A 15,990-nucleotide genomic window follows, 5' to 3' on the forward strand; every position below is an offset into this window, starting at 1 on the left:
TCATTAGCAGACCCCTCCCCCGGCGTTATTATACAGTACAGACCAAAGGTTTAGAAACACCTTCTCATTTAAAGATCTTTCTGTATTTTCATGACTTTGAAAATTGTTCCTTCACACTGAAGGCATCAAAACTATGAATTAACACATGTGGAATTATATACTTAACAAAAAAGTGTGAAACAACTGAAAATATGTCTTATATTCTAGGTTCTTCAAAGTAGCCACCTTTTGCTTTGATGACTGCTTTGCACACTCTTGGCATTCTCTTGATGAGCTTCAAGAGGTAATCACCAGAAATGGTCTTCCAACAATCTTGAAGGAGTTCCCAGAGATGCTTAGCACTTGTTGGCCCTTTTGCCTTCACTCTGCGGTCCAGCTCACCCCAAACCATCTCGATTGGGGTCAGGTCTGGTGACTGTGGAGGCCAGGTCATCTGGCGTAGCACCCCATCACTCTCATTCTTGGTCAAATAGCCCTTACGCAGCCTGGAGGTGTGTTTGGGGTCATTGTCCTGTTAAAAAATAAATAATGGTCCAACTAAACGCAAACCGGATGGAATAGCATGCCGCTGCAAGATGCTGTGGTAGCCATGCTGGTTCAGTATGCCTTCAATTTTGAATAAATCCCCAACAGTGTCACCAGCAAAGCATCCCCTCACCATCACACCTCCTCCTCCATGCTTCATGGTGGGAACCAGGCATGTAGAGTCCATCTGTTCACCTTTTCTGCGTCGCACAAAGACACAGTGGTTGGAACCAAAGATCTCAAATTGGACTCATCAGACCAAAGCACAGATTTCCACTGGTCTAATGTCCATTCCTTGTGTTCTTTAGCCCAAACAAGTCTCTTCTGCTTGTTGCCTGTCCTTAGCAGTGGTTTCCTAGCAGCTATTTTACCATGAAGGCCTGCTGCACAAAGTCTCCTCTTAACAGTTGTTGTAGAGATGTGTCTGCTGCTAGAACTCTGTGTGGCATTGACCTGGTCTCTAATCTGAGCTGCTGTTAACCTGCGATTTCTGAGGCTGGTGACTCGGATAAACTTATCCTCAGAAGCAGAGGTGACTCTTGGTCTTCCTTTCCTGGGGCGGTCTTCATGTGAGTCAGTTTCTTTGTAGCGCTTGATGGTTTTTGCAACTGCACTTGGGGACACTTTCAAAGTTTTCCCAATTTTTCGGACTGACTGACCTTAATTTCTTAAAGTAATGATGGCCACTTGTTTTTCTTTACTTAACTGCTTTTTTCTTGCCATAATACAAATTCTAACAGTCTATTCAGTAGGACTATCAGCTGTGTATCCACCTGACTTCTGCACAACACAGCTGATGGTCCCAACCCCATTTATAAGGCAAGAAATCCCACTTATTAAACCTGACAGGGCACACCTGTGAAGTGATAACCATTTCCGGTGACTACCTCTTAAAGCTCATCAAGAGAATGCCAAGAGTGTGCAAAGCAGTCATCAAAGCAAAAGGTGGCTACTTTGAAGAACCTAGAATATAAGACATATTTTCAGTTGTTTCACACTTGTTTGTTACGTATATAATTCCACATGTGTCAATTCATAGTTTTGATGCCTTCAGTGTGAATGTACAATTTTCATAGTCATGAAAATACAGAAAAATCTTTAAATGAGAAGGTGTGTCCAAACTTTTGGTCTGTACTGTATAATGTCCCAGCATTCCCGGCAGCACTCACCTCTCTGCTCAGCAGCTCAGTGATCCTGTGGGTCAGTTCTAGGATCTTCTGCTCATGTATCAGTGAATGAGGTGGAGGCTCGGTGATGTCACTCGGGGTCCTGCTCCGCCCTCCTGACACACGGGGGGTCACACACTCCCCAGACGATGTCTTCACTACTGTGTGATCCTGTGTATGGGGAGACGCCGATCACTAAATCTATTCTAAGGATCCTTCACCTTTCCCGTCATTCCCTACTTTATTCCTAGAGATCAGAGTGATGTGATGTGAAGCTCTCACCTCTCCAGTGATCCAGTAGATTATCTCCAGGGTGAGGTCTAATATCCGAGCAGCCATGTGGTCTCTATCCTGCTCCATCCTCAGAAGGTCATCGATGGAAAGGGTCATTGTCTTTCTAGGAAAACTTACACTGGGAGAGTGCCGAACCTGAGGAATAAAATGGAGGACTAAGTTAAAAACCCTATTTGCGAGAACAGCTTACATGGTGTATCATGTGTCAGAAACTGAACATACAGCAAACAGTGGTGGAGGCTCACAGTACATTTACCATCATATGGTAATATGAGCCTTGGGCATGCACTGTTAATTTGCTCTCTCCAGACATGTGCTACAGGACTGGGCAGAGCAGATCTGGTGCCAGTATTCAAAAAGTGGACAAAATCTGAGCCTGAAAATTTTAGGCCTAACCTCTATTGTGGGCAAATTCTTTGAGGGTTTTCTTAAAGATGCTGTCCTGGAATATCTCAATAAGAATAGCCTCATGACCCAGTATCAACATGGGTTTATGAGGGAGTCCTGACTCATCTGATCAGCTTCTATGAGGAGGTAAATTCCAGACTGGACTAAAGAAATGCAGTGGATGTCCCCTATCTGTACTTTTTTTTTAAGGACGTTTGTTACTGTGATACATAAAAGTTTGGTGCATAAAATGAGAGCAATGTGATTAGGGGAAAATATGTGTAACTGGGTTAAAACCTGTCTCAGTGATAGGAAACAGAGGGTGGTTATTAATGGAAAGCACTCAGATTGGGTCACTGTTAACAGTGGGGTACCACATGGGTCAGTATTGGGCCCTCTTCTTTTTAATATATTTATTAATGAGCTTGTAGGGGGCATACAGAGGAGAATTTCATTATTTTCAGATGATTCTACACTCTGCAGGGTAATCAACACATAGGAGGATAATATAATATTACAGAGGAATTTATATAAAGCTGGAGGCTTGGGCTGAGAAATGGCAAAAGTTTAATGTAAATAAATGTAAGCAGATGCACTTGGACAGAGGAAAAACATGTTTAATTCTGTACTAAATGGTAAAACAATGGATAAAACTGTCACTGAAAAGGGTCAGAATTCCATCACTCAGGGTGTCTTAAGAATGCTGTGACAGCTCAGCAGCCCTATGGGATCAAGGGCGTGCAGGGCTGTCAAGTATTGTGAGTGAGAGCCCAGCTGTCCAATCTGAGGCAGGGGCATGCTGGGCTGTCAGTATCGTGAATGGCAGCAATGCTGTCCAATCTGACTGGGCCTGTGGAGTATCCTCCAGGTGTTACCCATTCAGGGTGATTACTTGGCTATTTAGCTTGCTGGCAATGGTTAGACAATTGCCAGTTGAAGCCCTGCTCAGTGGTGTGTTAGCTCTGTGTTCTTATACTCTGATCTTTGTTGCTGGACCTTGGATTTGCCTTTTGACTACTCGCTTGTATTACCCCTTTTGACTTTGACGCACTCTGACCTTAGTTACCTGACCCCAGGCTTTGCCTCTGACTTCTCCATTTGTGTTATCTCTTTGTCGTACCCTCCTGGCATTTGACCATGGACTCCTTGAATTTCCTGCCTCCCGACATGTCGTGAGAAGTGACTTAGTGTCACATTGCAACTGGCCCTGCAATGGGAGCTGCAAAGATTTAAGGTCCTGGTACCCTTCAGCCAGATCTTGAATCATTTGGGTTAGATTGTTTTTGTTTTTTTTTGTGTCGTACATATTGGGGTGTGTGGCCCCCTCCTGCACCCAGAATTCTTATCCACCCATCATCCCTACATAATGTCATAATTGTGAGCTGTGCCTTGTTTCCTTTTCACTCTTCATTCACATGAGACTGTTTTGGCACATAGAGAGGTAAGACATTTAGTGTTTAGGGACCATCCATATTAAAAGGTCACCTTGACGTGGTTGGATGGCTTTTGCGTTCAATGATCAATAAACGCTAAACAAGTAACTTCATGCTTTTAACATTTGCAGCAATATTGGAGTTCATGCATTCATTAGTCGCAGTGTGCAGACGAATCGTGTATATACATATATATGTTAGTATATTGGCCACATAGCGTATTTATGCACCTATGCATTAATTTAATATTAAAGGTGTGCGGGTCCTATTTTTTGGATGATGGGCTGACAGAGGAAGCGCTCTGCCTCTTTCAAATTGTTTGGTGCATTGGTCACTGTTGACAATGGTATCTAAGGAGCTATACTGCCAGGGTCTGTGTCCTCAGTGGTCCGGCAGTTTCAGGAGGTGCTGGGCTCCTGCATCTGATTGCACGAGTATGCAAGTAGCACTAGCGCAATTAACATGATATCTTTAGCTAACATGGAGAACTGACAAGTGCTGATGATGGACATATTCAGTAAATGGAGTTAAGGGGTTAATGAAATAAATACATCGATTTATACAAACACATATAGACTGAATGGCCATATAACAGCACCAGTCTAGTGTCACATTAGATCTCCTTTAGTCTTCAGAACTGCAGCAATTGATCGTGGTATAAATTTCGCTAGATTTTTAAGGATTGTTAGACCCTGTGGACAGGAGAGCTCCTTTGCCGTTGCCGTAAGTTAGATGGATGTATTTGTGGCGCCCCTGTGGGTCCAGTTGCCACAGAGGTACTGCATCTCAGCCAGAGGTGTGGTAAGCCACTCTCAGGTAAGGAGGGAGTACTGCCCGGGACCCTAACACTCACATCCAACACCACACCACTCCATTAGGGAAGGGTGAGATTGCTTCTGAGGGAGAGCACAGACCCTGTCCCTGTCTGGAGGATGGAACTAAGTAGAGGAGGTGGGTGGAGGAAGTAGTTTAGGGGAGCACTGAAGGAGGAACTGAAGGTAGAGGGGACCACGTAGAGTGACAGATGGTGATGTGGGGGTCACATGACAGAGAGTATAAAAGGAAGGGTAGCAAGAACAAGAGGAGCGAGGGAGTCAGAGCAGGGCTCCAGAGACAGAGAAGGGATCCTAGGGGCACAGGAGGTGTGGGGTCCTCCCATGCGCCCGAGTTCACACGGACCGTGAAGGGATCAGGTCGCAGTAGGGGACCAGCCCCAGACTACTGGAGGACTGCAAGACTCAGCTAGCAAACCGGAGGTTGCGGTATCTTTAAGTGCTGTAGCCAAAAACCACACACAATCGCTGAAAAGGTGGCCTTATAGGACCAAGGGGACAGAGAGGACGTCACCCGACAAGGCCCGGGGCCACTGGCTCGGGACACTGTGTGTGAGGCGCAGGGCAGGAGGGGAAGAGCCAGCACAGAGAGAGACGACCTGGGAAGGTACACGAGAAGGGGGTCCCGATCAAGTGCACCCAAGTTATCTGAGAGTTGGCTGGATCACTTCCCCGAGGACACAGGACCTGGTGGGCTGTTATAACCTGGCTAGCCGTTGCAATCTGAACACCGTAAAAACTGTGAGTAAACACTTGAAGACTGCACCCCGCTGTTTCCTAGAATTAATTACTGCGTCACCTGCCTTGCACTACAACACCAACATCAAAGTTCATGTCTTTAACTGCCCTGGGCTCTACCCATGGAGAGCTGAACCATCTATGCTGCGTCATCCAACAGCCCCAGTTGATCTGAACTGCAGCGGCGGCCACCTATAGCCGCATACCACGGGTGGGGTCACAAAACTTTATCCCCAAAAAAATTTATTCCCCTCTTTTCTTTAGTTATTGATCGCCCTGGGCCCAGCACCCGGTCACTGCCACCGTGACTACCCCAGTAGAACCGACCGGCCCGGCTACCGAGTACCCCACGGCCCCAGGGGGAGTGTCATATTGGCATGATGTCATCCGAGAGACGCTCAAATGCATTGAGACTCAGGAACTGTCAGTGACAGGAAGCAAGAAAAAAAATCACTGTCATGTTCTTGGAAGTCGTCCATGACTACACAATCCCTTATGGGATGCTGCACTGTCCTGCTGCCATGAAGGGAGGAACTTGGTTAGTCACAGTTATTAAGTAACACTGGTTTGGCCAAACCAGGTATTAGAGGGGCCAGGTAGCACCAAGAAAACCTTTTACCACCACTACTGCATCTCTTCTACCCTGTCAGGAAAGGTCATCCATCCCCAGGAGCCAGGGTACACCCGGAAAACCTTTTCCCACCATTACTGCATCTCCACTAGCCTGACAAGAAGGGTCATCCATCCCCAACAGCCAGGGTGCACCAAGAAAACCTTCTCCCACCATTACTGCATTTCCACTAGCCTGACATTAATGGGTCCTGAGGGTTCGACCGCCACAGGAATGCTGCACTTCTCTAATGGAGTGTGGTGTTCCTCCTCCGAGGTAACGCCAGTGTGATAGTTGTGACCTAATCTTTTGCATCCAACACCACATTTCTCCACCAGAGGGAGCTAGTAGGCACTAGGTGCTGCTCCCCTGGTTACAGGGAGACTGGGGAACACAAAGTGGTAGGAACCAGTTAGTGGGTGTGGGTGGAGGACTTACAAGTTAGTTACACTTCAGATTTCATATTTAATAGTATGCCATCTTTGATCTTGGTCCTTCCGTCCTAAGTCAACGGCTCTAGTGGTCGTACTGTGCTGTCAAAATACTGTGTGTAATGTGACTTCCCTCCGGGAGCGCAGATCCTGTGTGGGCCTGCACCGGCAAGGGACACAGCCCTCGTACCCCGGCCTTGGGACGAGAGGTAGGTTGTAGACAAGGAATGTCTCAACCCAGCCAAGAACCAGGATCAAGAAGGCCCGGGAGCTCTAGAGTGTGGCTCCCCAGCAAATGGGTCCCGGGGAGGATGCAGACAGAGCGGAGTATGCCACCTGTCCTCGCCATGCTGATATAGTCAGAGGGACTCCGGCTGCAAAAGGGGTACTGGCCCCCGACACCCGACCTTGTACTCCATGTCCTGGAGGGGAAAGCCCGGTTAGGCCCTGAGGATCCCGCCGGGCATCGGATGGAGAGGAATTGCCACCCGTGCCCTAGTCCTGAGAGGAGCTCAGAGGGAGACCCGGCCTATCTACACACGCACAGACGGGAAAAGGTGAAGTCTGTAGTGCAGGAACACTCTGGTGAAGGGTCGCTACCGAACACTGGACTTTCTCGGAGGTAGCCGGACACGCGTCCCTGATGGCCGCAGGACTCCATGGGGAGCAGGGAGTCGCCTTCCCGCTATCATCTCTAAGTGAGTAAAGCCTTGGAAGTTCACCCCTATGGCCTCCGGACTGTTCATTACGCGCCATACTACGCGACGCGGTGCCCGTACTCCCAGCACTACTACCCCCCTTCCATCCTGTTTGCCTGCCCTGAGACCTTGCTCCGCCTGTGGGGAGCAGTGAGAACTTTGGCCGCCATGACACCAGGCCTCAGCAGACTGTAGCGGCGCTGGTGACCCTTCACCAGGCACCACAGGTGGCGTAGTCGTTAAAATAAGCTACTCAACCCAGACAAGCCCACACCATCTCTTTCTAATGTGACGGCTGCATCCCATCTCTCCATCACAGGGCCCGACACCGAGTCCCCCAACACCCAGGGTAAAACACGGGCTTCTCTGAGTAGAGGCATCACACGTGCACAAAGAAAGCCTTCCCCGCCATTACTGCATCTCCACCAGCCTGACAGGAAGGGGACAACCATCCACAGGTGTCAAATGAGTCAGGATGTACTAAGAAAACCTTCCCCACCATTACTGTATCTCAATCAGGCTGACAAGAAGTGTCATCATCCATAAGTGTCAGAAGGACTAGGGTGCACCAAGAAAGCCTTCCCCACCATTACTGCATCTCCACCAGCCTGACTACAATGGGTCATCATCCACAGGTGTCAGAGGAGCCTGGATACACCAAGAAAGCCTTCCTCCACTATTACTGCACATCCTCCAGCCTGATAGGAAGTGTTCATCCATGTACAGGTATCAGAGGAGCTAGGGTGCACCAAGAAAGTCTTCACTATTACTGCATCTCCACCAGCTTGACAGGAGGTGTCATCCAGAGAAATCAAGGTTCTCCAAGAAAGCCTTTCCCCCACCTCCATCAGCCCTCCATCAGACCCCAGGGTCTACCACCATTCCTCCAAAATTATATTTTCTCTGAGAAAGAACAAATGGATCCATAAAAAAGTGCGTGGATAGTTCTATTAAACTATATGGGGTCAATTAATTAAAACTGGAGTTGTACAAAATTTTGCGACTTGTCAAAGTATTTTATGTCAGAAAATTAGTGTAAACACACATCGGGTCGATGTGGTTTCAGGTCTCAAAACTGAGCCCTGGTTGGTCGCTATGGTCACCGACGACAGCCTTACCTCCAGCCCCCTGACAGCTGCGGCCGCCGTCCCCTGACCGATCACCTTGTCCATTTACTCTGATCGGACCCCCATAACTTGCTCGCCAGATATGTTGCTGCTCTCTGGGGTCACAGGTCCAGCTCCAATCATGAAAGGGCCGGTGCTTCTAACCCGGCCGTGCACATAGTCATGTCACACCTACCTTCTGTGCAGAAATGATGGAGGTTGTCACTCCTGAGGAGCAGCCGGTGAAGGGGCAGAAGCCGGACGACTGGTCCCGTCTTCTCCGGACTGTGAGTGGAAAGGAAGAAACACAAATATACCGGAGCTGCGGTCACTGAGTCTTCTCCGATCTCCAGTGGAGGTTTTATGGTTTTGTGATGAGATTTGTCGCCTCCATTCTCCTTAGTTCTGCAGCAGCATTTTCTGTCCCCTATAAACTACAACCCCCAGCATCCTTTGTGGCCCCTGTCCTCCCAGTGTATGATACATAGAGTGTGATCCCCCTCACTGCAGGAGTCACCGCTGCGCACTCCCCACACCTCCCTATGCTCTGCTGCCTGGAAGGGGCAGGTTTCGGCCGCAGACGTCCTGTCCCTGCAGTGAGCGCGGCCATCTTGTTGGTGGGAGTCTCCTAGTTACCAGGACTCGCATTATTAGGCTATGTGCGCACGATCAGGAATTGCTTGCAGAAATTTGTCCAGCGTTTCTGCACCTCTTGGCAGCAAAAACACTGTGGAAAATCCCACAGCATTTTTGATGCGTTTTTGCCTGCGGATTTGTCATGCGTTTTTTTCCAGTGCATTGTATAGGAAAAACGAAGGCCAAAACGCACAAAGAATGGACGCGCTGCTTCTTTTTCTGCACATGAAATTCAGTCAGGAAAAATCCTGATCATGTGCACAGATCTTGCAAAATGTCATAGGAAATCATGGGATAAGGTTTGCAATGCGTTTTTGGCCCATTTCTGCGCTGAAAAAACGTACAAAAAACACATCAAAAACGCATTGTGTGCACATAGCCTTAGGATATGTGCACACGATCCGGACAGGCAGCGTTTTGGACGCAGCATACCTTATGCTGCGTCCAAAGCTATAGGGTAATATGAACACAGGTGAATCCGCATGTGTTCATTGAACCATGCGGATTCACCGCAATCAATACTTTGTACTGATCTAATTTCTTTATCGGAGACTAGCAAGTCCGCAAGAAAAATTGACATGCTGCGGTCTGGAAAGACGCGCCGCATGTCCGTGTCTGCGGGTGATCCGCAGGTGCACGGAGACGCTTAGTGGACATGGGATTTCAAGCAATCCCATCCACTATGCTGTAACAGCTGGACGCTGAGGGTTTGATGCTGCATAAACACACAGTGTCAAACCCGCAGCGGCTCCTGACCGTGGGAACATACCCTTACACATGGTGGCAGCAGCCGGCTGCTCCTCCTGAGCTCAGGGACAGAGAAGATGAGGTATTTGTGGCAGAAGCCATCGTACTGAAGGCTCATACAATATACTGTTATCTCAGTACTATATATACACCTTGTGACAGAGTCACTGGTGTTATACGTGAGGCCCGAGAACAACACCAAAGGACTAGTGCTTGGTGGGACTTCACTGTGCTGCTCGGAGCAGGCGAAGCCTCGCTTGCTAATAGACTTTGCTATACTTTATCTTTTGTTTCCCTTTAACCGGAGAGGGCCTGTTTATTTTTGTGGAACGCTGCTGGAACTTATGCCACACAACCAAACCAGTAGGAAGTTAAGCCGAGCCATGTGTCCTGTGTCTGACTCTTTGAGAGCCGAGCAAATCGCTTTACCACAGTTGGTGGAGAATGCGGGCAAGATTCCAGGAACACGTTTACCTGCCACAGAGAACCATGGATGTCCTGGTTGAAGGCCGTTAGCCAGCCAGAGATGTTCGGCAGCATGGACGAGCTTCTCAAGCATTTAGTCCAGAGCCAGCAGCAGCAACATCAGCAGCACCTGCAGCAGTTACAGCAGCACCGGGATCTACTGCAACGGCAGCAATCTCAGCAGGAAACGACCAAACTATTGTTGCAACAGATCCAGTTACAGCAGAAGACGCAGCAGCAGCACCAGCAGCAGCAGATACAGCTTCTGGTGGATGCCATCCAGGGCAGAGCAACCGCCCCACACCCAGGGCCGACTGATGACTCAAGCGTCAGGAAGGCAGTAAGACAGGCCATGCAGAATATGACCCCCGGGGATGATGCAGAAGCCTTTCTGACAGTCTTTGAGAGGGTGGCTGATTGGGAGAGACTTACACCGGAACAGTGGGCCGAGGTTCTGGCTCCATATTTGTCGGGTGGACTCCAAAAAGCATATTATGACTTAGCACTGTAGGATGCCAACGAATATGCCAAACCAAAGACAGAGATCTTGGCACACCTGGGAGTGAGTATGGCGGTGAGAGCCCAATGAGTCCATCACTGGGTGTATGCTGGCGAGAAACCCCCTCGTTCGCAGATGTTTGACCTGCTGCATCTCGTCCAGAAGTAGTTGCATCCAGAGTCTTCCACTACTGCCCAGATAGTCGAGCGGGTGGGTGATTGATAGACTCATACACTCCCTTCCCAAGTCGGTACAGACTTGGGTTGCCCAGGGCGATCCCCAGAACACAGACGGCCTCATCAGCCTAGTAGAGAGGTACCAGGTGGTTGAGAAATCCCTTGGTAAACCGGATATAGTCACTTCCCCATACTGGGATACCCAAAAGGGGGTGGGTTCACCAAGGGGTTTAGAGCCACAACTGGGGGGCGTCCCACTTCCACTGAAGGTGCCGCAAGGACTTTTGTTAAGGATATGGTCTGTTGGCGGTGTCACAATCCAGGACACGTAGCTGCCCGGTGTCATATGTCAGCTGAGCTAATGGACTGCAGCCTAGGCAGACGGTGTTCCTATTATGCTTATCCAGCCTGCAGTATGGACTGTCAACCCTGCGAGAGGCCGCAGGCGTGTGCCATGTCCATTAATGGAGTAAAGGTACTTGGACTGTTAGACTCTGGTGACCTTAATCTGAGTTACCCTTCCCCATCAGTTAATCCCTACCAAAACCGTGGGCGTTCAGTGCATCCATGGGGATGCCAAGGACTACCGCGTGGCCACAGTGGGAACAGACTGTGGATCGCAATTTTGGGCCGCAATTTTTCTTTGTTTTGGGACTTGTGGGGAAAGGGAACAGGGCTAAGTAGTATGGACAAAAGCCAGGTCCCTAGGGAAGAACCCCCGACGAAAAGTCTCAAGTGGATGAGTTCCCACTGTGCGTCCGTGTTGGCGATGAGGACGAGACGGTGACTGAGGAGGCCGACCTTCCTGAGTTAGATGTATCCGGAGAGAACTTTGGGACTGCCCATGTTCGGGTGGCCGAACTAAGGGGCGGTGAGATAGTGGAACAGCTGCTAGTGCCGGGGCCATACCAACGGAGGGTATTACATATGGCCATTCACATGTTCTATGGGGACACCTAGAGGTCGAGAAAACTCAGGAGAGGATACTGAGAAGGTTTTATTGGCCAGTGTGTTACCGAGAAATTCTAAACTATTGTAGGTCCTGCCCCACCTGCCAAATAACCGCTCCCTCTTCCCACTTTCGCAGTCCACTAATCTCACTACCGGTGATAGAGGTCCCCTTTGAGGGGATTGCTATGGACCTAGTGGGGCCCTTAGTCAAATCAGCCCGGGGCGACCAATACATTCCGCTGGTCATGGACTATGCGACTCGATATCCAGAAGCGATACTGCTAAGGAACTTGAGTAAGTGCATAGCCAGGGAACTTGTCCATATATTTGCCAGTACCGGTCTGCCGAAGGAAATATTAACTGATCAAGGGACCCCGTTCATGAGCAACGTAATAGAGGAGCTGTGTAAGGTCCTCCAGATTACCCAGCTGCGAACCTCCGTTTTCCATCTGCAGACAGAAGGCCTAGTAGAGCACTTTAATAAAACCCTAAAAGCGATGCTCAAGAAAGTCGTAGAGAAGGATGGACGTGACTGGGACTATCTGCTACCATTCCTGCTCTTCTCGATAAGGGAGGTTCCACAAGCCTCTACTGGCTTTTCCCTGTTTGAGCAATTGTATGGACGACATCCGTGAGGGCTCCTTGATATTGCTAAGAAAACCTGGGAAGCTGAGGTTACGCCACATTGGAGCATCATTGAATGCATTGCCCAGATGCAGGAAAGAATGGCGAAAGTGATGCCTATCGAGAAGGCGCGTCTCCTCCAGGCTCAGGAGCCCAGGCAAGGGTCTATAACTGATTGGCGAGGCCAAGGCAGTTCCAGCCTGAGGACCATGTTTTGGTGCTAATCCCAACGGTCAAGAGCAAGTTCGTGGCCAAATGGCAAGGCCCGTACGAGGTTATGGAGAAAATCAGTTAATTATAAAGTCCACCAACCTGGCAGAAGAAAGCCGCACCAAATGTGACATGTGAACCTGATCAAGCCGTGGCAAGACCGGAAACCTGTGGAAGCTCCTTGCCTCGGAGCCGCTCCCGAAGACAAGGTGGAAGAAGTCAAGATAGCAGAGACTCTATCGCCGGCCCAGAAGCAACAGTGTCGAGAACAGCTACAGCGGAATCGTGACCTGTTCTCAAAGTTGCTGGGGCATACTCAGGTGGTAGAGCTTGACGTGCTAACAGAGCCTCATATACGAGTGAACCTGAAGCCCTACAGGATTCCTGAAGCACGCTGAGAGATGATCTCAACCAAGGTGAAAAGGATGTTAGACCTCGGGGTGATAGAGGAGTCGAAGAGTGGATGGTCGAGTCCCATCGTCCTCGTGCCAAAACCCAATGGGGAGTGGAGATTTTGTAATGACTACCACCGACAGAATAAGGTGTCCAAGTGTGACGCATACCCGATGCCCCGCGTCAACTCATTGAGAGGTTTGGATCAGCGAGGTACATTACCACCCTAGACCTGACGAAGGGCTACTGGCAGATCCCCATGTCCCAGACGGCCAAGGAGAAGACGGCTTTCTTGACACCTGATGGGTGCTTCCAATACACTCAGATGCCAATCGGACTGCAAGGGGCCCCAGCCACCTTCCAGAGGGCTATGGATCGGATCCTAGCCCAACATAAGAAGTATGCCGCAGCCTACCTTGACAACATTGTGTTCTTTAGTCCAGACTGGGCTAGTGATCTACCTAAGGTACAAACCATTCTGGATGCTCTGAGGAAGGTGAGATTTACTATAAATGCGGGAAAATGTGCCGTCGGAAAGGAGGAGGCCAAGTAATTGGGCTATTTCTTCGGGAGAGGTGAAATAAAGCCACAAGTCAATAAAGTGGAGGCAATCCAGAACTGGCCGCAACCACTCTCCAAGAAACAAGTGAGAGCATTCCTGGGAATTGTGGGATATTACCGGCGGTTTATCCAAAATTTTGCCATGATGGCCGCGCCGCCTACAGATCTCCTAAAGGGCACCAGATCAACGATGGTGAAATGGACGGAGGAAACAGAGATAGAGTTCCAACAGTTGAAGCTAGCACTGTGTAAGTAGCCGATCCTGGTCGCACCAGATTTTAAGAAAGAATTCGTGGTCCAGACAGACGCTTCAGAAGTTGGCCTGGGAGCCGTACTTTCTCAAGCAATAAATGGGGAAGAACATCCCATTCTCTATCTGAGCCGGAAGCTCTCGCCCTGAGAGAAAAACGATGCGATAGTAGAAAAAGAGTGCTTAGCCATAAAGTGGGCCGTAGATACACTAAAATATTACCTATTAGGCCAGAAGTTTAAACTGGTGTCAGACAATGCCCCTTTGAGATGGTTAAGGGAAAAGAGGAGTAAAAATGCCTGGGTAACTAGATGGTTCTTAGGTCTCCAGGACTTTAATTTTCATGTGAAGCATTGGCCCGTGGGAACGCTGATGCCCTCTCTAGAATTCCCTGTCTGGTGTCTGAAGGTGCCCAAACCCCCGGCTTTGGGCAGAGGGGGGAATATGTGACAGAGTCACTGGTGTTATATGCGAGGGGAGTGTGTGGTCTGGAGAGTGAAGTCTCCAGACTGTGTATGTGGTGAAGCCCGAGAACAACACCAAAGGACTGGTGCTTGGTGGGACTTCACTATGCTACTCGAAGCAGGCAAAGCCTCGCTTGCTAATGGCGTGACTAAGTATCTACTCGGCCTGACCAGGGTCGCACGGCAGCTCAGTCGACTCCGTGAACCAGAGAGGGACCGAGCAGAGGGACCAGGTGCCACTCTGGGACCGACCTTGTATGAGAGCAGATGACTCCCACGGGTCAGAAGGCAGGAACTGACCTATACAGCGGAAGAGCACGGCAGGTAGGCTGACGGGTGGTCCAGGTAGTCAGGCAGGCTGAATCGGCTGATAGCCAGACAGGTGCTCCAGGTAGGCAAGCTGGCGGGCACAACAGATAACAGGCAAGTGCTTCCAGGTAATCAGGCAGGTGGGCACGGCAGGTAAAGTCAGGCAAGCGGGCACGGCAGGTAACAGGCAGGTGTTTCCAGGTAAGCAGGCTGGCAGGCACGGCAGGTAACAGGCAGGTGCTTCCAGGTAAGCAGGCGGGCAGAGCCCATAGACAGACTGGTGGACTGGACTGAAGGCAGACTGTCGGACTGGAAAGTAGTCAGATTGGTGGACTGGACTAAAGATCAGACTGGCGGACAAGACTGACTTGCAGAGGACCTGAGGGCTGAAGCAAAGTAAGTATCACAGAGCAACAACCTTGCACGGGCACCTCCATATTGGAGGAGGTGCCTTTTATAGAGAAAGTCCTCCGGCCATTGGCTGGGGACTTTTTAGGACGGCGCGCGCGGCCCCTTTAAGAGGGAGGGAGCGCGCGCCCTAAGCACACTGCCGGGGAAGCTGCGCGCACCAGCAGCAGCCGCAGGGAGGCCGGAAGACGCCGGAGCAGGACCGCGGCGGTAAGAGGGACAGCATCTCTGCTTGGCAGGGGCAGAGACGCTGACGCTACACAGGATAATTGGACAGATTTTTCTTTCAGGAGCTTGGATATCAGAGAAGACACAGTGACCACATCTCCATATATTTGGGTTTCTTCCCTCCTGTCTGGAGAGGACGGTGGATCTGTCCTGCTTCAGAACCTTCAACGGCTGCTCTTCTAAAGTGAACACCTCCATATTCCCTGCACAGACAGTAGGTAACATAGTAACATAGTTTTTAAGGTTGAAGGAAGACTAAGTCCATCTAGTTCAACCCATAGCTTAACATGTGATCCAGAGGAAGGCAAAAAATACCCATGTGGAAAACTCTAAGCTCCACATTGGGGAAAAAAATTCCTTCCCGACTCCATACGACAATCAGACTAGTTCCCTGGATCAACGCCCTATCAAGGAATCTAGTATATATAACCTGTAATATTATACTTTTCAAGAAAGGCATCCAGGCCCTTCTTAAATTTTAACAGTGAATCACTCATTACAACATCATGCGGCAGAGAGCTCCATAGTCTCACTGCTCTTACAGTAAAGAATCCGCGTCTGTGATTATGATTAAACCTTCTTTCCTCCAGACGTAGAAGATGCCCACTTGTCCCCGTCTCAGGCCTCAGAGTAAAAAGATCAGGAGAAAGGTCTTTGTACTGTCCCCTCATATACTTGTACATAGTAATAAGATCACCCCTAAGCCTTCTTTTTTCCACAGTAAATAACCCCAAGTGTAATAACCTGTCTTGGTATTGCAGACCCCCCAGTCCTCTAATAACCTGTCTTGGTATTGCAGACCCCCCAGTCCTCTAATAACCTGTCTTGGTATTGCAGACCCCCCAGTC

The 15,990-nt window shown here is 49.5% G+C and overlaps 1 protein-coding gene across 1 annotated transcript in view; it reads right to left on the reverse strand.

Moving 5' to 3' along the window:
• LOC141243630 (uncharacterized) overlaps positions 1 to 8,849 on the reverse strand; it is a 105,800-nt gene extending 96,951 nt beyond the window's left edge. The window contains exons 1-3 of the mRNA XM_073668941.1: positions 8,418 to 8,849; positions 1,974 to 2,120; positions 1,695 to 1,862 (exon numbers count right to left, since the gene is read on the reverse strand). Coding sequence (XP_073525042.1) covers positions 1,695 to 1,862; positions 1,974 to 2,081 — 276 coding nt within the window. The 5' untranslated portion in view covers positions 2,082 to 2,120; positions 8,418 to 8,849. The remainder of the gene's footprint in view (positions 1 to 1,694; positions 1,863 to 1,973; positions 2,121 to 8,417) is intronic.
• Between the last annotated feature and the right edge of the window lie 7,141 nt (positions 8,850 to 15,990).

The sequence above is a fragment of the Phyllobates terribilis genome, unplaced genomic scaffold (assembly GCF_046119375.1).
Source record: "Phyllobates terribilis strain yellow unplaced genomic scaffold, ASM4611937v1 Scaffold_2__4_contigs__length_985480577, whole genome shotgun sequence".
Lineage (NCBI taxonomy): Eukaryota > Metazoa > Chordata > Amphibia > Anura > Dendrobatidae > Phyllobates > Phyllobates terribilis.